Here is a 22,640-nt window from a genome sequence, read left to right as displayed (position 1 = left end):
TCCTAAGTTACTCTTATGACCACTGATAAATTTGTCCCATAACATCTTACTGTATTACACGAGCGTAACCTTCCTATCCTCAGACAAGCACTTTTGTATGGAAAAGATAGGATTAAAAAAAAAAACCTGATGCTTTTCTCAGCACTAGTTTGATCAAACTATATATATTTAAAAAACTATCTTGTCTGTTCCAGAATACTTTGATGTTATTATAAATAAGTCAGAATATTCTCTAACCTAGGCAGTTAGAAAAGAATCAGAAACTTGATGCCAAACTGATTTGGTAATACTAGACAAGAGTTGCTTTTATCTATTGTTTAAATAACTAAAGTCCAGTTGGCGAAAACCAGTCAAGGTACTTTGGCAGCCTTCCATTACAGGACATGTTTTAGTCAATGTTATTATGCTGACAATCACTCTGGCTTGCAAGGTTTGTAACTACCCCATAAAATGAATTTGTCCTTTGGGTGTTCCAAGACATGGTTGTACTATAGACGTTATTAAACAACTGGCAAGCCATAATAGATGCTACATTTACTTTACATATTGTTAATTGTATAGAATGTTTCAAATTATTGCAACTAACAACCAATTCATGTAGATCTGGTTGTACAGTTTCCTACTGGGTAGGAAAGCACAATTGATAACTATACTCTCAGAGCAATTTCTGCCCTTCTCATCTCTATATCATTTCTAAGAGGCTGTCATAGTCTCAATTTTTTTCAATTACTGTCACAGCAAAAGCTATTAGGCCTTTTAACTGTGAAGTATGCTAGTCTTTGGGATTATAGTATTTTTCAGTTTTATCATGCATTAGTACTTAAAGGCTATTTATAGAGTAAAAGCATTTAGCTTGTCTCATTTTAAAGTAATATTGGTTATCTCTCTTGAACTAATATAGCTATATCCCAATAAATATAATCCATTTCAAACAATATAATAGTCCTTTTCCTGTAAGAGCAACAATTTCTGCTAACTGCTTTGACAAAAAATGGCTTAAACCAAGTTTCCCAAAAATTGTATCCCTCAAATGTGGTAGAATGAAACTCCCATTACTGTCAGCAGAAGCATCCTACTTTACAGGCTGGGAGTGATAGTGGCTATGGTTCCAATACATCTAAAAAGCATTTGAATGGGAAGGCTTGGTTAAACATTAAAAAAATGGATTGTTAAAATCATTACAATGTTCAAGATATGTTTAAAGTAGAATGTGGATAGCAATCTATACTACGGGGTGCTTTAAGTACATATTTGAAAAAGTACTGCATTCTTTTTACTCTATAAATAGAATATTTGGACATTCAGAGGAATCTAAGGGAGATTTTTTACTTGGAGGAAAGCCCTATTGAACTCAGTGGGAATTATTTCTGAGGTAGAGAAGTATACTGTCAAAAAATGAAATTGGGTTTTTTGTATATTCCACCCTCAAGGTTGTTCTAACCTGCCAAAACAAACAAAGCAACAAAATCAGTCAATTTTAACTTGACAATTGCCAGTTATTAGATGTTGCCTGAATCCCAAAGCCCAAATTGTTAACCCTTCCCAAGTATAATGGAGGAAATAATCTCTAGCTACCAGTAGTTGCTCTGAAAAATTCTGAAAGAGAATAATATGAAGGTAAAATCACAACAAAGTACCTGAACTCAAAATATTCATGTTATTTTGGGCCATTTTCACTGTGTTAACACTCACAAGTCATCTAACATACAGTTGAAGGGGGTGAAGGTTCATTCTCCAAGCTTGAAGGTTGGTTTCCAAACATTTTGTTACCAGGCTAACATCTTCAGCAGTGTTTAGTGGATGTCTGTGTCAGTGTTCTACTTATATAAGGGCTTCAGATGTGGGAGTGTCAAGTGAGGGTCTTGTGATGGGGCCAGGTGTGAGTCATCAGAGAGAGGCTTGTGATGGGGAGGTACTTCAGGTCAGGGTAATTGGAGGGTGTGAATTAGTGGGTCAGTCCTTACATAAGTGGAACACTGACCCAGACATCCACTAAACACCGCTGAAGATGTTACTTAGTCTGGTAATGAAACGTTCGGAAACCAACCCTCAAGCTTGGAGAACGAACCTTCACTCTCATCGTACACCTGAGCTACAGATATTTATCACTATTGCATACAATTGAAGCTCATGTCAGCAGACCTTGTTTTCAGGTCTCCTATATTGTCCTTTGTGGCCTTAAGTATTCATTCAAAATAATTCATGTAGTACTTTGTTTAAGTCAGTTTCTACAATCCAATGACTTCCAGCTGTGTCAAACTACAACCCCATTGTCCTCAGCCAGCCAATATCTTTGAAGCGTGCCAGATTGGAGAAGCTCTTTAAAATTTAGAAGGCACTGAAAAAAGCAAGAAAACCAGAAAAGTCTTATATGACAGGAATCTGTTCTATAGGATAAGCTTTTCTGGGTGGAATCAGGGCAGGAAAATGGCCTGAAATATTAAGCAGACTCAGTAGTTTCCTACAAAGAGTAGAATGGGTTTAAAATGGATGTCTGAATTCGAAACATGTTTCTAAAAGCTATTCCACTAACCTTGGATGTGATGCAGAACTTTTCAAATATATAATACCCTGATTTTGGTTTGCTATACTAGAGGTTTTTCTTTATCATTGCAGTCATTGTTGTAACATTTACAACTCACAGAGTTTAGGAATGATCTGGAATCCTAATCTGATTGAGTTGCATAATGTGGCAGAAACCTTATTAGGCCATGGAGCTTCACATATGCTACTGTCGTGATAGGCGCACCAGCAGCACAACTCCTTAACCACAATGCATTTTCCTGAAAGGTCATTAGCAAGGCAAATAACAGCATTTTTCAAGTCTTGGAAAAGATTAATGCAGATATTTTTTCCTTGTTGTTTTAAAATAAAAGGACTGAAAATAGAAACAACTGCAGAATAGCCAGATATCCTGACAGGGAAAGATAGGCCTGCTTTGTTGAGGAGTCCTCAACAGTACAGTAAAATCTTTAGAGGCAAATTGGATGTAACTGTTGTTATACTAGCTTCCTTAGGAGGGATATTTGTAGCAAGCTACAAAAAGCAGATAAAAAGTTTTACAGCACAATTCTACACATTCTTCTTAACACGAAGACGTTTGGTGCAATAGATCTTATTCAGAGAAGCAGTTTGTTTTAGTAGAGTGACATGACTTTAAATCAATTTTACAGTTCTTTAGCGATTAAAGAGAGAATGTGTATAATGTCACTAGCTTTACTGCAGAAAATAACGCTTTGTGGGGACTTTTTTTTCCTTTATCACAAAAGAGTGACATACACATATACATCCACACATAATTTTAAAAGCACAATTATATTTGGCACAGTTTGTTTTTGGAGAAATGTTAAAATGTTTGACTTAAAAAAGTACAGTAAGAAGCTGAAGTTAAAAGATATTCCAATAAGGCCACATGGCAAGTTCATCAAAGTGCCAGTATTAATCAAGGAGAACTCCCAAAGCATCCTCCAGGAAAGGTGTGGGAGAGGCAAATCACTTCTAAATATCCATGTCGGTGGTGCCAGAGGAGGTCTTCAAGGGCACAGAATCAAAACCATCAGATGTTCTCTAAAGATAATACAAAAAGGAAATGTGAATAAAACTAGAATACATGAAGATTTTGTATACTTTGTTATTCAGACTCCTATTTTTATAGGAATCAGGCCAAACGTTGCCATAATCCTTTATCAAGTGGCATGGAAAGGGCAAACAATGCAATCCTTATATTCACAGAACATGAGAACGGCTCCCGTAAGAACTGATGGCAAAACAAGTGTTTTAGGTGTACAGGGACTATATCTTCCAGAGTTCCCAGGCAGCATACCAAAGCTCAAGCAAGCTGGGAATTCAATAAATGTAGTTTCAACACATTAGTGAGTCTAATATTTCTCTACCAGTTGCTTCCATGTTCTTCTGAACGTATTCCAACATGGGTGGAGCATTCAATAGCAACTGAAGACTCTCTGATTCTTACCAGAAACTTGCTTTTGATGTTTCTTCCCCAGATGTCCACACATGATTTTGCTTCTACTGGGAGGTATCAGTGCACTGGGGGCCAAAGAAGGGTCCATTTGAGGATGCTTGCAGTTAAGATACAGTTCAGCTGCTTGTGAATAGCACTGGATACTTCCCACAATCCCTTTTCTTGAGAGTGACAATGTTTTATTAAAACTTTTTTTTTTTTTTTTTTACAAATATTGAAAATGAAGCTGTTGTCAGTCCCAGATTTTGGTATGTTTTGATTTCTAAATACTCAGTCTTTAGTTCCTGTTTCTGCTCTTTTAAATGATCCCAATTGCAATTTTTTAATAAAAATAAAAGAGCAAGCAACTGCTTTAAATATAAAAAGCAAGAAGAGCTAATTAAGAGTCAGTTTAGAACTGCTGAGGAGAGAAATGAATGGGAAACACATAAGCAAAGGACTGCTTAACAGAAGTTGCTTTTGAAAGAAAAAAGGTTTTTGCAGACTGAGGGCTTCAATTCTAGGCGTTGTTGGAAATGCAGAATGATAATATTTCTGAATAACCAAGATTTAGATATGGCCCATGAATATGAATGGAGAACCCTACACTTGGATTGCAGAGGAACAGTCCTCAGCAGTGCTAAAGATTCCTTGTGTGGAAGCAAACTCTGATGGATCTCAGGGCATTCAAATGAAGCACCTGGGATGGGAAGAATGTAAGAGCTTCTAAATATCTACACACAGTGGTTAAAGGAGCTAGGCAATAAGATAGGACCAATGCCACTCTTTGCCAAGCCCTTCTTCAGTATTCATCTCACTAAGGCAGTGGTGGGATTCAAATATGTAAACAACCGGTTCTCTGTGTGGATGTCGCTTCCGGAAGTCCATTCTGGGCCTGGGCAACAAAAAAATAGCTACCGGTTCTGCTGAAGTGGTGCGAACCGGCTGAATCCCACCACTGCACTAAGGGCTTTACACCAACAGTGATCTGTGCCATGAAATAACCATGAGTAGGGTCATTACTTCAGAATGGATGAGAAAAAAAATTGAGGTAATGAGCAGTTAACATTTGTCTGTGCACACAAATGGCTTGCTAAATATTTAAGTGCATATTTTTGCTGAATCATCATTGGGGGCAAACCCAAAATACTCAAGTTTCCCTTTAGTCTCAAGAATTGGGGAAGAGGATTTTTCATCTGCAGAATTAAATTCCAATGTCTTACTGCATTCATGGAATTTAAGCATCTAGAGCCGGGTTTCATGCTCTGCTTTGGTTCTCCAGCTTCACAGAAACTTAGTGGAGTGCCCAGGCTCTAATTCACCAAAGATGCATCTGAGCAAAAGGCCAGCAGGTAACATAAAATACTCATTAGTCCTATTCTGAAGAGTGTTAACAAGCAGTCACTTCTTCCAGAGACAGGCCAAGGCTCCACAAATTTTTTCTGGGTTACATATATAATCCTGTACTTGCAATATGAGTTTGCAGTTTCCTGTGCAGCCTTCCTTATCCTGTCCCTTCCATCTACACTGCATTAAAAGTAATTCCAAGTTATCAGCCATGCTTACTGGGAGTTCTGAAGGTTGTAGTTCAACAATTCTGGAGCGTAAGTTTGAAAAGATTGCGCTATTAGATGTCTTCAAATACACTATTTCCTCAAAAGGAAATAGAGATTGTGATAGTCACCTCTAAGAACAGAGAGTCTGTAACTTTAAAAGACAAATACTATCCTTCCCCACAATATAGGCCTTCTATGTCCCACCCAGCGATCACAGACCGTGCTGTCGGGCTATCTAGCAACATTTGATTGTGGCACGCCCTCCGTCAGCTGGCCTGTTTTTACATGCATCTACATTTGATCTCCATCTACCTGGAAGATTCTTCCTCTTAGTTTATTGAGAACAGCCCTACACACAGAGTCCTGCCATGCCTGACTGTACTTAAGAGAAGCCTACAGGAAAACAAATAGTCACATTAGAAAATAAGCATTAAACAACAATGCACTATTAATTAGAATGTAAGTTTGAGCAATAGAAAACAGCAGTAAATGTGGAGAGGCTTTGAGGCTTGATGTTATTCACAGATTTATCCCAGAGTAATAGGGATGTCACTGCAATATTTTGCCAGATCTATATGAACTATTATTCATGATAATCTGCTGCATCTTAGAAACGTTAATGTATTTATTATTGGGATGGGTGGGAAAATGCCCTTTTAACTTTTGCAGGGGAGAGAAGAACCACTCAAAACAATTCTATTGGGTTGACTCATAAGGCTTACACAGTATGCAGCCTATAGTAGCCAAGATCATTAATTACAAACAGCCACAATTTTTTTTAAAAAATGGCTTCTACAAAAAGATATATGTACATCCCGGGAATACTTCATACATTAGCTGAATTTAGAAAATGGTAATTCAGAGTGGACTCAAAAGTTAAACATGACAGATGAAACATCTGTCAGGGTCAGATAAACATTGGAACTAAATCAAAGGCCTCCGAACTTTCACTCTGGACAATTATAAAAGCTACTTCCTCACCCCTTCCCGTCCCAGCTTACTTTAGAAGTGAATGCCTTTATTTTTCCAAAGAGAGAATTCTTGCTTGTGAATAAAAGGTCATCCTCTGCATCTTCCCCCTCCATGATGGCACAACTGTCAGCTGCAGGCAGTTCACCGTCCTTGGAACTAGCATTCATAACCAGCTTAGAGTATTTATACTCTAACCTAAAAAGATATAGACATATAAGAATCAGATGGAAGGGTTATACTTGTAAAGCAGACTTTGGATTCTTTTGCATCCTTGAGTTACTCTATCAATATCTTTTCCATTTCTCTTTTTAAACATGTTTTCTTTTTAAACTAGGCTAACCTAGCCTTCCTCAAACCAAGTGATTCTCCTGACATCCGGACTTTAACTACCAGAATTCTCAGCAATGGCTAAATTAGGTGGAATATGAAGGCCACACATCTGCAAAGCACTAAGACTGGAGAAGATAGTGCTGGTTTCTCTATTTCAAAGCAACACAAACATCAGTTAATATTAGAGATGTTAAAAAGGGTCTTTACTTAAAAAAATCATCTTTCTTTAGAGAAGCTAAACAATATTCATTTGTTACAAATTTTCTAGGTTGTTTCAAATAAATAACTGTATAAACAATTTATAGACTAACATAATACATATAATGCTTAATATTAAATGCAAGTTTGTAATTGCTGAAATGTTAAAAAGCAAATAAAAAATAAAAAAACCAAATTATTAACATGCATGTAACTTTACACACTTTTACATGGCCATTATGCAAAATATTAACATTTGAAAGCTGACTTGCAGCTTTTGCTATTGTCTGTTGTGTTGTTCAAAATTGTCACCTGTTTTAAAAAATTAACTAGACAATGAGGTGGGAGCGTTGCATAAAGTACCATAATAAAGAAAACCTTAGGTATGACAGAACTAGGTTCAGTGGATTTGGGATACAATGATTTTTTTGTTTTTCAAGGCAAAGTAACAGACAAGTTATTATTCAAACAATTTGTTATTAAATCTGAATGTTAATCACTTCTGTAAATGATGTCCACATATCTATTCTATTTCTATCAGTTTATATCATTTGCATGCTCTATGCAAATGATATAAAGCCATTCTTGCATAAATATGTCATTACATAAATAATGGAAATGAATGAAATACATTATTTACTGTTTTAATGAAGTTTCAGTTTAAATGTATCGCCTCTGATCCCAACAGTTCGTTAAACTGAAGATTTCTTGTCACAGTCAGAACTGATGACAAATGGAGTGAAATAACTTACTTTTGATTTTTCTTCCAGAAATAGCAAGTCATGACGGTCAGCAGGATAGCAGTACAAGTCCCAGCTGAGATGCCCACCTTAAGCCAGAAGTCCATGGACTTGCAGATGCTGACTTTTTCTTCTGGAAGCAGGATGCCTCCGGTGCACAGCTTTGGCTTCCGCCATACATAGGTGGTTCGCTGTAGTGAGGAAAGCGGATCTGTCATAGCTTCAGTCTGATAAGCAGTAACACAGTTAAGGTCAATTGTCACAGCTGTACCCAGTGGTGAGATTCAGCCGGTTCGCACCACTTCGGCAGAACCAGTAGCTAATTTTTTGTTGCCCAGGCCCAGAAGCGGCATCCACACAGAGAACCGGTTGTTCACATATTTGAATCCCACCACTGGCTGTACCACTATTGCGCACTACAGGGATCTTGAAAGGACATGTTTAGGAACAATATCAGAGCTTTATTACTGAAATGGCTGCTGAAATAGAGTATTGCAAGCCTTCCCTATCTGGCAGCATCCAGGTGTGCTGGAACATTTATCTCATTGTTCTCAGGCATGTTTCAGTCCAGTACTGACTGTCCCAGGTGGTTTGTAATTTGAATTCCTATGCATTTCTGTGAAAATCACTTGCCCTCTAAGTAAACGTAGTTTGGATTTCCAGCAGATTTTTTTCTCCCCTTTTCTTTCTCAGTTTGGGATCTCTCATTTTTACATGCATATTTACTGAAAGATTTAACAGAGCCCAATAATCAATTAAATGCAAATTTAAATGTTGTATAGTGAGGAAAGCAGATCTGTCATAGCTTTAGTCTGATAAACAGTCATTATTTAATAAAATAGTAAACGTATGAATGTAATAAGTATTTGGTGCCAAACAAGTTTCTTTTGGGAAAAAAAAGATTAATTCAAATGTAATAAAGGTAAAAGTTTCCCTGTCCAGTCATGTCTGATTCTAGGGCATGGTGCTCATGTCTGATAACATTTATTTATTTATTTATTTATTTATTTATTTATTTATTCATTCATTCATTCATTCATTCATTCATTCATTCATTCATTCATTTATTTATTTATTTATTTATTTATTAAATTTACTGGCTGCCCATCTTACCTCAGGGTAACACTTTGGTAACTCTATTATCAAATCAGATAAAGATAAATCTTCCAGTATTATATACTTAAATTTTTTGGGTATCCCTCATGTGGAAAGGATCTACAATTCTTGATGTCTTGATAAATTTGGAATATTAGGAGTTTAATCATTAACAATTAGTTAATAAGCAGCATTTGCTCTAAAGTCATGCTGACAGTCCTATGAGTTTCATCTTCAAATGTAGCAATAGTAGCACAAGTGCAAAAATCTGAATATTCCAATTCCTGAATTGAGTTTTTTTTAAAAACTTCATCAATTTTCAAAAACAGGAAATTAAAAGATAAACAGACAAGAAAGAAAAGGTTTAAGAAAAGAAAAAAATCAAGAAAGAAAAAAGATGTGCAAAAGGAAAAGGGAAAAAAGTAAATTAAATAGAAAAAGAATGACTTCCAACTTTCTTTGGTACTGGTGTCAATAAAAAAAAATCAAACTCTTACTCTTAGGTTATTATTGTTCTACATTATTTGTACAACCCCTTGTAGTTCTAATTATCAAATTCCCAAATCAGCATTTCTTTCAGTTTCTGGCAAAAAAAAATAAATCCAAATGAATTGACTCTTAAACAAAGTGATCCCAACATTTTATAATGTATGGGGAAAGTCTGATGGCCTCAGGCAATTTAATTAAAAAAAAGCCCCAGAGACTGAGCCCAAGTGTCTACCTGTATCCCTCCAATGCAGGCACTGATAATGGCATGGTAATCTTCTGCAGAACAAAGAGGGCAGGCTTCAACTGACTCCCACAGGAAATGGAAAGTGCATCCATCACAGGTTCCATCAGGACACTTGCTATTTTGAAATTTTAAGAAACATTTTAAATAGAACCAAATAAAGACACACTTGCGCAGAGAACAGATCAAGAACTAGCTGTCGAAGGTTTCAGCAAAGGTAATTTTCCAGCCCTACCATCAAGTGTCCCTTAAACTAGCTGCCTAATGCTGCCCAGAAGAGTTGGGAATTCTGGAAGTTGCAGATTAAGGAATTTTGCCTTAACCAATGATCAACATCATACCTCATGTACAGATTATGTAAGAGTTGCTGAATTTCAAAGCAGTTTAATCTGAACATTCTGATACATTTTATTGTCAAAGCATTTTTAGAAGCTCTTTTAAAAACTAGCTACTGTGAAGAATACAGCACACCTTCTATATATAGTGTTGGAAATAGTTTGGGAGAGATCGAGTTGGTAAATGTGAACAAACAAACTGGATCTAAGACTGTATACTGCCAAACTAGATATGCAACTTTAGCTCCAGAAACAGGAAAAACTTCTGTCTAAGATCCTGAGAGCTACTAGCGCTCACTGTTGACAATATTAAGTTAAACTAAATGAAGCCATTGTCTGAATCACTATAAGGCTATACTCTGCTGATAACCGTAGAAATTCTCTTAGTAGTACAAAACCTTTTGAGTCTCATTCTTAAGGAATAACTTCAGAAGCTATCTGAGCACTGTAATATTAAGAAATCCCACATTTCCAAGCAATCTTTTAAGAACAGGGAAGTTCCTTAAACCTTATAAAAGCATTATACTTGGCACTTCAGACAATATTTTATCTGCCTGAAGCAGAGGAAGGAGAGGAAAAAATAACATCGCAGTCGCTTGACATTACCTTGGTAAAGAGAGAGATCCAAACTCAAATTTTAGGGGATCACATCTCAGCCTGATGGTAGTTACTCTTCCATCATGGCATGTCTGGGTCACATCCTTGGATCTGCAGTTCAGAAAAGTCATTATCTTAAGAAAATCTAAACTAGGGTTCCCCAAAATGGTCAATATTGATCCCCCCAATATCCAAGGGTTCAGTGATCAGCTCCTCTTCCTCATTCCCTCTCCTCCTCCTCTGACTCAAACAGAGAAGGCATTTCTTATACAATTGTACAAACTTTAAGTCCATGTACATAGTTTGGGGCAATCAATGCCCTCTCATTGTCAGTAAAAATACAAAGAATACATAGAAAATAACATTGCCAGTTCGTGAAATCACAAATCAGCTACCAGCCTTGGCTACCTCACTTTGTCAAATGCAGATAATTTAGCACTAGTAGAAATACAGCACTTTCTGCTATATTATTTCTTTTTTTTTTAATTGAAAATTTTATAAAATTTTACAATATAAATCCCCCCTCTCCCAAACCCAACCCTCCATCCCTCCCCCCCCTCAATTCCCAGAGCCAATCACAGGATTAACAATAAAATAATCATAATCTAACTAACATTAATCAACTATTAATCTAACAAATCTATAACTTCCTTTAACTCTCTTTTAAAACAAATATACAATTATTAAATACCATAATATTAACATAATTTTAAATATTAAAAATAAAACTAAATAACATAACTTTTAAACAAAAATAATACTCAGAAATTCATTCAAAAACCAAATGATATTTTTTTGTTCCATATTTAAACTCAATATAATCAATCCATCTTCTCTGCTATATTATTTCTAATCATGTTCTGGTTTGGAAAGTAAGATTTCACAAGCAATAAATTTGCCAAATTTCTCCAAAATGCTGAAATATTGCCAGGAATTTTTTGTCAGAAAAATACCATTTTTTCCCACAAAAAATGGGGTTAAAACCTGATCATACCTTGTTTGGCAGTTCTTTAGCTTACCTATAAAAGAATATGACATCAGGTAAGTGCTCATTTTCAGCTGGGAAATAATCAGCATGAGAAGTTATGTTGTCCAGAGTATGTTTTGTTGTTACTCCTAGAGATTAAATCCCAGTCAGTAAAAATACCACCACATAGGAAAGATAGAGAATACATTTTAAGGATAAATACATTTTGTTCCCCAAAATATATTAAGTTAAAGGTTTTCTGCATCAGAAGGTAAATCCCATCTTGTATTAATTATTGTAATTGATACATACATTTGTTTTGTCCATAACTGATTTATTTTCCACAGTATATCATGTAGCTAATAATATGTGACCTATCTTTGGCTACTTATTTGCCAGTTCCAAAATTTGTAATATATTTCACAATAAAAGTCACATACTATTAGCTATGTGATACAGTCTAAAAAAAGGAAGAAGCAGCATTGTGTGTGTGTGTGTGTGTGTGTGTGTGTGTAAAGCATGATGAATGGTATGAGCCACACCTTATGGTGACTTGGAGGAAGGAGCTGATATCCACAATGAGCAGGATGGTGGGGCCATGTGTGGGAATGGCTCTACTATGAGTGGCCAAAATATTCTGAGTTTTTTTTTCCCCGTCTGAATTTGAGAGGATATTTTCTTTGTTATTAAAAAAAATTAAACCATTAATAGTTGAGACTGTGTCACAATTTTAACTAGCTTTGTTTGGAGAGAAGCCTGGGCAGTGGTAAAAAGGGAATTAGTGAGCCTCAAGAAGTTGTGGAGGAAAAATTCTGCAAAGAATTGTGGAGAGGTGATGAACACCTGGGTTTTTTTAAAAAAAGAAAAAAAGGATCCTCCCACCTAATATTTTCTATAGAATGATTTTGTTCTTCTGTGCCAGTGATTAAAGTGATTCTGCCAATACTGGGTCAGGATTTGGTTCAGTACTATGAAGATCACCATCTGGCAACTGCTTTTGACTTCTGTTCAGTAAACAGGCTAACATTTTCAATGGCTCTCACCCACAAAAGTATCTGCCAGGTTCACAGGCTGAGAAGAGACCGTGGTTTTGTAACCCCTCGCTTCAGAAGGAATCATGATGGACTGGCATACATAGGATGAAGTTGACTTGGAGAACTCAGTGTCTTTGCCCAAAATATGAATATCTGTGACATTATCTATGCAGAGAGCAGTCTTCTTTCCCTTCAAGAAAAAAACAAAAAGAGAGACCTGATAGCAACCATGTCTCTTATTGCTATTAAAAAGCGAGATGTTCTTTTTGAAATATTATACAGGTAGTCCTCAACTTACAACCATTCATTTAGTGACTGTTTTAAATTACAACGGCACTGAAAAAAGTGGCTTATGACTTACGACTGTTTTTATGACTTTTGACCATTGCAGCATTGCCATAGTCATGTGATCAAAATTCAGATGTGTGGCAAGTGGCATGTATTTATGACAGCTACAGTGTCCCCGGGTCATGTGATCCTTTTGTGATCATCCGACAAGCAAAGTCAACGGGGAAACCAGATTCACTTAACAACCATGATACTCTTAACAATTGCAGTGATTCATTTAACAACTGTGAGAGGAAAGGCCGTAAAATGGGGCAAAATGCATTTAACTGTCTTGCTTAGTGATGGAAATGTTGGGCTCAATTTTGATTGCAAGCTGAAGACTACCTGTAATCAAAAAAAAAAAATCTATGGGCAAAATTGGGGTTCAAAAGATGTACAAGGAAGGAGACTCATGGACAAACACATTTCTCGGTTCAAGAACTCCACCTTCCTGCATTAAGTAGTGCTGTCCAAAGGAGGGTCCCTATTGCATTTGCTTAAATGCAATAAAAATTAATACATGAAAATACACATATACTTACATAATTTCCACATAGACTGATGTTGAAATGATGAAAGTACTTCAGGCCTTTTGAAGTAAAGCTTGGCTCTCCTAAAAAGGAGGTGCTGTTAGCCAGTCTGGAGAAGTCATACTCCAGAGTCCTATCCTTCATGCTGATTGAGAAGTGACAGTCATTGTAACACAGAGAATGTATCTAAAGAAAAAAAAGAAAACACATCCCAGCAGAAGAATTTAGAAACTGTTGACTTTGTCAGCAATAATAGGACACTCAAGTGTTACTGAAATGTCTAATACCAGCTCCTGAATCCCTTAGCGTCCTGCTCAGACAAGCATTGCTTGCCCAAACAACATGGATGATTATAGAAAACAGAACATCGGAGAGGAAGAACTTAACAGCTCATGTGCTATTTCAGTTTATTTCTTTTTCTGAAAGAATATAATTTCATTTGTATTACAGAAAAATCTACAATGATTCAATAAAACAAAAATACATATAAATTATTTGATGGTTTGTGGAGGAGGTGAAGTTAAATCTAATTTTCTTCCAAATTATTTATCATGCAATTCTTACAGATAGCATTTTACTCTTCTAGCTGAAAGACTGCATTCATGGATTGACCAACCAATTTAGCACATTTGATTATTGCTCACACTGCCTATCTAGGGCCACAAAAGCAGTATGAGGATTTTTTTTAAAAAAGATCACAATGATTTAATAACAGGATCAACATTTCAGATTCAGAATATTCTACAAATTTATTGCCAACTGAGAGATTGTACCATGTTCAGCACTGTATGCTGGAAGAAAGACTACATTTTCAAAGAATATTCTGCTCTTTGTGTATGCACAATATACAACTGAAAAAGTAGCTCCAAGAGAAATCAGGTAGTATGGTTCTGAGGCTCCTACTACTGTTGAGCAAACCAGAATAGTTATTTTTGCTTAAGGCAAGTTTAGTTTGCTATTTTATGCACTGAACTTTGGACTTGGCACTCCAGCACCCACAGGGCCTTAAATGTCACAAATACCATCTTATGTCATGAGGATACAAAAAGTAAATGGCAAAACTCCTGCTTGCGCTCCAAAATTTTACAAGACCTGGAACGAAAAAGCTAAAATCTCCAATGAGTTTGGACTTTTAAAGTTAATTTTGATTATGTGTTGAGCCTCTGTTCACTCTTGCAAAATCATGCAATGTCACATGGAAAGGTATTTATTTATTTATTTATTTATTTATTTATTTATTTATTTATTTATTTATTTATTTATTTATTTATTTATTTATTTATTTATTTATTTATTTATTTATTTATTTATTTATTATCTCACCAAAGGTGAATCTGGCCGATGCACAAAGATTGCTATCCCTGGCTTGGCTCTTTGGGATATTAATGCTGACAAATTACACATATAGTCCTCAACTTACAACAGTTCATTAGTGACGGTTCAAAGTTACAGCGGTACTTAAAGTGACTTATGACCGTTTTTCATACTTGCCATTGCAGCATCCCCATGGCCATTTGATCAAAATTCAATTCATGAGATCACCCTTTGTAGCTTCTGACAAGCAAAGTCAATGGGGAAGCCAGATTCACTTACTGTGTTAGTAATTTAACAACTACAGTGATTCACTTAACAAATGTGGCAAGAAAGGTCATAAAATTGGGCAAAACACACTTAACAAATGTCTCATTTACCAATAGAAATTTTGGGCTCAATTGTCATAAGTTGAGGACACTTTTATAGTATTTCTTAAAAATGTCATATTTATGTAATAAAATAGTAGATAGCTAATTTGGCCATCTGGAAAATTGTCAAAAGCATAGAATAGTATGTTCCCTATGTTATGTTGCAAGCTCTTTCATTATAACTGAAAAGACCCATCATTTCCTGATTTAATAGGTAGCAATTAGAAAGAAAGAAAAGAAGTCACCACTCAAATGTGCATTGGGACATATTGATTGGAGACGGAATGCAGCTGCTGACATTCTTAAAACTCAGCTCTTCTCAGTGAATCTTGTTAAAGAGACTTTCTGAGAGTTACAGTGTTTCTCAATCTTGACAATTTTAAGGCATGTGGACTTCAACTCCCAGAATTCCACAGCCAGCATTGCTGGCTGTGGAATTCTGGGAGTTGAAGTCCACATGCCTTAAAATTGTCAAGGTTGAGAAACACTGCTCTGTTAGGAGAAGAATCATGCTTGGTTTCGAGCAGATGTTAAGAATCTGACAAATTGCTACTTCTTGGCAATGTATCTGAACCTAACATTTCATTAGGATTTATTGCTCTGATATTGCTTTCATTATTTTAAGTAACAACCCTTTGCCAATTCCAATATTTGCACTCTTCATGTTGCACTTTTGTTCAAATAATGATGTAGCTCCAGTTGTCACAGTGCAGAAATTATGAACAGTAAAGAGGACAATATAGTACCTTGTTATTTTTTGTGCCAGGGCCACAAGGGATGCAAGCTTGTTTGCCATAAGGTTGGTGAGCTTTCAGGTAAGTGTTTAATGGACATGGAGAACAACCACCGGATGTTTTGTCAATGTAGTGCCCATGAGGGCAAGAAGTACAGGATGAGCCAGAGGTTTCCAAAGCGCACTGCCGGCAATAAGAAGCGACACCGTCTATGACATTGGTCACATTAATGGAGTACAATCTGGCAACATCACTTGTGTATTTTCTTCCCTGGAAGAAAACATAGAGTGTCACAAATGCCTTGAAGTAGCAAACATATTCAGTTATAGAGAAGGCAGGACAATTGCAGGAAATGCTGGGCAAGGTCCAAACTTTAATGACCCCTATTTCTAAGAATAAAACTAATTCTTGATGAGGCTCATTCCCTAAAAGGATATTTGAAGAACTAATAAAAAACAGATTTCTCAGTCTTTACCGCTTCGTCGTATGCTGTCCTCTGGAAGGCCCATGTGAAACTCGTGGTAGCATTCTTCTCAACAATGTATGTATAGGATTGTTTTCCCTTGGAGCCAATCCAGGTTTCTACAGGGGAATTGGTTCTAGAATTCATACCCTGTCAAAGATGAAATAGCATAAATCTATGAATAAACAATACACCTAAATAACTCTTAAGTTTTAGATGTTGAATAGTAACTTACCACCATAAAATAAAGTTCACAATTCACACTGCAGATGGTTTCAAAGACAAAAGTGATTTCTGCTATCTTCTTATTTTCAGAGTCTTCCATAACTGATTGTGGTGGACTGCAAATGAATAAGCAGAACTCATGAATTGCAGAACTAGCTATAAATCATGGGTGTCAATCTGGTGGCCCACGGGCCGGATGCGTCATGCACAGGCCATGCCCATCCCCGGTTCCACAAAGGCAAAAAATGATACATCATGATACATCAGATGACACAGTCTTTGACACCCATGCTATAGATGAAACAACTCAATTATTGCTGCTTACTTCAGTAACTAGGTAATCAGAATATCTACTTTAGAAACTAGGTAATCAGAATATCTATATTCAGTAGTGGGATTCAAATACCTGAACAACCGGTTCTGTGTGTGGACGTAGCTTCCGGAAGTCCGTTCTGGGCCTGGGCCTCCGTGGCCCAGAATGGACTTCCAGAAGTTGCATCCACGCATTTCTGGTGGGCTGTTCTGGGCCTGGGAGGCCTGCCCAGCTCAGAACAGGCTTCTGGAAGTGGTGCCCACACACTTCCGAAAATCTGTTCTGGGCCTTACGAAAAACGGATAGGGCTTCAGCTGGTTTGCCGAAGTCAACAAAAAAATTAGCCACCGAACCAGTGCGAATTGGCTGAATCCTACCACTATCTACATTCCATTTCAAATATATTCAGAAGAAGATATTCCAATGGAATCACACTTCAATCATACAGATGCATTGTAAGTATGATTCAGTGTATAGCATACCAGTACACTCTATGCACATTTATTTGGTTGTGACAAAACAATACAAACTGCCTAGTTTTAAAGATCACATTTTAAAATTCTGTTAAGAATCAGGTCAATTTTTCCTTCATTGTCTTCTTCTGCCATTTGTAAAGTAATGCAAAGTAATCATTGTAAAGTAATGCAAGCAGAATACTGACTAGGAGAAATTAAATTTGTTTATGCAGCTTTCTTGATAACAGTACAGCAGGAATTTGCCACTGCATTCTTTTGGACCCTTTCTTTTGATTTTTCAGTGTAGCATACAATCTTTGTATTTCACAGTAATTTTCCATCCAAGTTCTAACCAGATTCAACCATGCTTAGCTTTCAAGCCCAGGCATGGTTAGCCAAAAGCTACTATTGACTGAAGCTTACCTAGAAATTAAGCACATTGCTTAGATTAATGCTTTATCTGCACTTACCTATTGCACCTGCTCATACTGCTTTACCAATGCATTTCCAATAAATAGTTTAATTTGGATTAGTAACCTCACCTGAAGCCAGGAATCACTAATGTTAAAATCATGAAATCATTGTCAGAAGCTCCTGCAGCTGTGTAGATGTAGTCATTAGCCACTTCCCATCCTGAAAATAAAAATCAAGAGTTAACCACATATATTTGAAGAAAGGTTATTATTTCCATTATGTAATCTCATATTTAATGTGTGCATTCCTTTCACAGAAACACAAGGAGTCTATTGCTTTGAACTTATTCCCATCCACTCCCTAACATTTTTAAACTAGTTTCTCTAGAAGCATTTGGATCACAATTTGAGAAGTTTTCCAGGGATCAGGGCTGCTACTAGCTGGGGAATTCTGGAGGTTGGAATCTCAACAAATCTGGAACAAAGAATTCAGATCATTGAAAGCTGTGATAACATAGCAAATAGAGTAGAGGTCAGTTGAGAATTGCATATTAAAGGGGCTCCCAGGAGGGAAATAGAGAACGGAAGATGTCTCCATGAAAGTGGAGCTGACAACTGCAGTGAAAAACGCCCCTGAATAGACCCACTCTTCGAAACCTCTCTGAACAAGGGGAGGACAGGAGATTTCCCACATATGCTCCAGATAGGTGCTCTTTGCAAGGAGACTGAAGAACAGCGATCTCCAATTGCACATTAACTACTTTTAAATGATTAGAAACCTTTGGAACAACAATTTTGAGTCTGCCTTCAATTCTGAACAGAAGAAAATTTTAATCATGTTTGCAGCTTAAGAATTCAAAGTATGTGAAATTAACAGCAAAAAGCTAAATAAGATTTTGAGCTTAGAAAGCTATAAATGGACTAAGGATCCAGATAAAATTGGAATATTGTAACTTTTATAATTCAATTTTGGAATTAATTATAAAGAACACACAGCTTCTCATGAGAAATAGATTCTGATTTTGTTTTTGTAACATATAACAAAGTTAAGTAATTTCATAATTTCAAAAAACGGACACTAGAGGGACTAAAGTTTTTAGGGAAAGATTTACTAGCCTGTAAAATGTAAAATGATGCAAAACATAACAATGAAAATACAGGCGACTTTTGAATAATACAATCAGAAAAGATTAGCCACAATATCAACATTATTGATAATGATGTCTTCTTCTATGGACAGACTATGTCCAAAAGTTGTTAAGTACAGACGTAGAACAATTTTTATCTGACTAGATAGAGATGGTATCAAAAGTGGATTTACAACTGACAGACCAAGAGAATGACTTTGAAAAGGAAGTTTTCAAACTGAAAGAGGTTTTCTAGATAAGAGATGAGATATAAGATGAAGAGGCAATGGTTTGTAAGCTGAAATTGGATGAAGAGTCACTACATTTGTTTGTATTTGTAGTGATCAAGATTGAAAGTCATTTATATATTTCTTATTGTATTCTTGCTTTTCTCTTCTCTTTTCCTTGCAATAAAACTAAAAACAGAAAAATCAGGAGATTTAGAGATGCTGATTTCTGAGGTAGTCACTCAACTCCTGTAATATTTTATTTTCATCATATAAGACACATGGTTAGGAAGAACTTTGGAAAATTTCTTCTCTAACCCTAGGGCTGTTGTCATTGTAATCTTTAATAAAATTACTATAAAAAATAAACTATCCATTCCCATAAGAGTAAATAACAAGCCCAGGGTAAGTTTGTGAACTGTCTGGTGGTGCAATTTAATAAAGACACACAGCACAACTAGGGCCTCTTGCATTATCCAAATGCATTAGGTAAAAATACACATTGGGAGGATACCTGCCATTCTCTTATATTCAAAACTGATTCCACTGAGGACTGTAGTTTCCATATTAGCTGGCAGAGTGTTCCACCATTTATATTCAAAGCCTACCGCAGGCTCGGTGCCAACGGGGCAATTGGTACAACCTGAGAACCAAATTAAAAGAAAAAAACACACATACAGTCAGGAAAAAAATTACTACTGCTACTGATAGTTTTTAATTGGTGCTGTGGTTAACAGCACTTTCTGAAACAGTGGTAAATACAATACAGCTATGATGGTAGCAGCCTTTAAAAAGAGTGCTTTTAAGAAGATCCACTAAACCAATGTTTGTCAAACTTGGCAACTTTAAGACATGCAGACTTTTAACTCCCAGAATTTGAGACATGCTGGCTATGGAATTCTGGTAGCTGAAGGCCACATGTCCCAAAGTGGTCAAGTTTGAGAATCACTGCACTAAGGGTTTCACTCTGGCTTTGTTTTCTTTTGTAATATCTTGAAATTTTTCGTGAAAGTAGGCAGCACTTTTTCAGACATATAACTTGTAGAGCAGTCACAATGACCTTTTAATGGTTTGTTTTTTTTCATTTGTTTTAATGGAGCAAAATGTTGTACAGGGAGTAATTCTTTATGTTCCAAATTAGTCAGGTATATCAAGGTCAACGATAAATCATTAATACCCTAGTAAATCATCGCTAAAATTCTTGACAGAAAATTAGCTTTGTTCATTTGGCTCTTTCTTCTTTTCCTGCTTTATGGATGGTTCATCAAAAAAACAACAACCTGTATTATACTGGAAAGCACACAATTTGGAGCACCATACTGGAGAAGGTTAATCTAAGTACACCAAGGAATCACCTCCTCACCAGTATTATTTAGAGTCCCATAGCCCTGTTGCCTTTAGAAAGAGCAAACGAATAAGGGGAAAAAAGAGAAGAAAAACTCCCACAATAAAAGACCAAATTCTCTTTTCTGCCACTACTGAATCCAGGAAGTGCCCAGTTCATGCTTTCTAGAGGTGGTTCTCAGTGATCAGAGCATGGTGCCAGTTTAAACTGTTTGGAGAACCTCGTTTGTGTGAGTTTTATCTAATTCAGAAGGGGGGAAAACAGAATAGCATTACCAGTCCCATTTGAGTATGTTCCATATGGGCAAGGCTTGCAGGTGCTGGCATTTGTCTTGAAAAAACCAGGATTGCAAGGGGGGCACATCATCTTTACACCCGATGGAGGTAATTTCACTGCCTTGGGGATGTCCTCATTGCAGATCTTTGGCTCAGCCCATTTATACATTAGCTGTGTCTGTGAAGATAAAGCTATCACTGAGTCAATCAGTCATTCATTCATTCATGTATAAAACATTTTACAGCATCTTTATACGCAAAAGAATTTATAATGGTCACTTCTTATACAGTAGTATAAACAATTTCATGCTATCCAGATATTTTGGTTCACAATTCCAGGACTCCTTTGTTGCTGGTCATATTAACTGTGGCTAATGGGAGTTGAAGTCCAAATTATCCAAAAAGCAAGGAATCATATATCTACAGTATGCAATGCATACAGCCTACAATAATTTAGAGGTTATTGAACTACAACTTCCAGTGTTTCTAAAATGCATGGTCAATGAGAACAATTTTCACAGGTATATTATGGTATACTCTATCTCCCCAAATATACACAAAAATACAAATACGTATGAAGAAAAAAAGGACCACAGACTGAACTTAACTTTAAGTGGGACTTATATGCCAAAACCTAGAAGCAAAACCAAAAAAGGGGGCAGAGCCATTATCAAAATGGCATTTGGTTCAATTTGATTTAATAAATTAAATAAAAAAATTATATATCATTCATCATGTTTACTGTTCATACAAATAATAATCCTTCCTTCCTACCACATATATTTAATAATTTCTCCCTTCTCTCAGATAACATAATTCAACCAAGCTACACAAAGAGAAGGGATTTTGTTGGCTACCTCCAAGCATTTTAGGTGGCCCATATAGCCCATTGAAGTTCCATATTCAATACTCGTGGAACAGGGAACTGAACAAATATTCTGACTCTCCTTAAAGCTAAATAAACAATGGCTATGTGGGATGTGTTAACCAATCCTTATTTATTTCAGGTCTTGGTAATCATTCTGATTATTAAGTATCCACAAGGAAGTGCTTGCTATTGCCACATTGTTTATATGCATATGACACTTCGCAGCAGAAACATTTTGAATAATGCTGACCATCAAGGCTGTGCTTCAAAAGACCCCCAAAAGAGCATCCCAGTACTGTATGGAATTCTAGAGGTTGCATACCTCTCCGTTTGTATCACAGGCAGTGTGGATATAAAAATAATCCTTGTCTGTACAGGCTGGGCGAGGCTTGCAGGAGGAAGAACCTGGTTCTTTATTGCAAAAGAAACAGCAATTAAATCCATGCAGATATGAGAGACTCAGGAACATTTTCAGCAATAAGCTATAAAAATATACTATACCTCATATTATATATATATATATATGTTAAAACAGTGAAAAAACACGAGCACCAGGGAATATGATAGAAAATTTGGTTTAATGTTAAAATTACTAAAATTACTAATAAAACCAATTAAAACGCCTAGCTTTCGTCAGCCACCTGCTGACGTCTTCAGGGCTCAAAATGTCAGTCCATGGGAGTTACTTTTGTAGCTTGACTAGCGTGTGCGCACGGCTTCTTGACCTCGTTAATTGGTTTTATTAGTAATTTTAGTAATTTTAACATTAAACCAAATTTTCTATCATATATATATATATATATATGAGTCTTTGGTCATTCGGGTTTTCTCCCGTGTAAGATTAGAAGTATCATAGCGACGTTTCGATGAAATCACATTCATCATCATCAGGCTTGTGCTTTTAGCTTTGTGCTTCTCAGAGTAATATGAATATTAATAGTAATATTACTCTGAGAAGCACAAAGCTAAAAGCACAAGCCTGATGATGATGAATGTGATTTCATCGAAACGTCGCTATGATACTTCTAATCTTACACGGGAGAAAACCCGAATGACCAAAGACTCACATATATATATATATATATATATATATATATATATATATATATATATATATATATATATATATATATATATATAT

General features: G+C 36.1%; 1 protein-coding gene across 2 annotated transcripts in view; it reads right to left on the bottom strand.

Annotated features, from left to right (window-relative positions):
* Positions 1–3,305: 3,305 nt before the first annotated feature.
* The window catches only part of KIAA1324 (KIAA1324 ortholog), a 49,274-nt gene continuing 29,939 nt past the window's right edge, over positions 3,306–22,640 (bottom strand). Inside the window, exons 8-23 of one of the 2 annotated variants that reach the window (XM_029284470.1) lie at positions 21,822–21,910; positions 20,632–20,809; positions 19,526–19,654; positions 17,787–17,877; positions 16,487–16,592; positions 16,264–16,401; positions 15,801–16,058; positions 13,385–13,558; positions 12,525–12,705; positions 11,534–11,630; positions 10,524–10,625; positions 9,574–9,700; positions 7,770–7,948; positions 6,519–6,684; positions 5,830–5,910; positions 3,306–3,567 (exon numbers count right to left, since the gene is read on the bottom strand). In XM_029284470.1, the coding sequence (XP_029140303.1) occupies positions 3,499–3,567; positions 5,830–5,910; positions 6,519–6,684; positions 7,770–7,948; positions 9,574–9,700; positions 10,524–10,625; positions 11,534–11,630; positions 12,525–12,705; positions 13,385–13,558; positions 15,801–16,058; positions 16,264–16,401; positions 16,487–16,592; positions 17,787–17,877; positions 19,526–19,654; positions 20,632–20,809; positions 21,822–21,910 (2,165 nt within the window). In that variant the 3' untranslated portion in view covers positions 3,306–3,498. The remainder of the gene's footprint in view (positions 3,568–5,829; positions 5,911–6,518; positions 6,685–7,769; positions 7,949–9,573; positions 9,701–10,523; positions 10,626–11,533; positions 11,631–12,524; positions 12,706–13,384; positions 13,559–15,800; positions 16,059–16,263; positions 16,402–16,486; positions 16,593–17,786; positions 17,878–19,525; positions 19,655–20,631; positions 20,810–21,821; positions 21,911–22,640) is intronic. The other variant, XM_015817736.1, reaches the window with a different exon arrangement.

The sequence above is a fragment of the Protobothrops mucrosquamatus genome, unplaced genomic scaffold, assembly GCF_001527695.2.
Source record: "Protobothrops mucrosquamatus isolate PMUCROS unplaced genomic scaffold, P.Mucros_1.0 scaffold631, whole genome shotgun sequence".
NCBI classification, from domain to species: Eukaryota; Metazoa; Chordata; class Lepidosauria; order Squamata; family Viperidae; genus Protobothrops; species Protobothrops mucrosquamatus.
The sequence above is the reverse complement of the archived record's forward strand: the minus strand, read 5'-3'. Positions and strand labels throughout refer to the sequence as shown.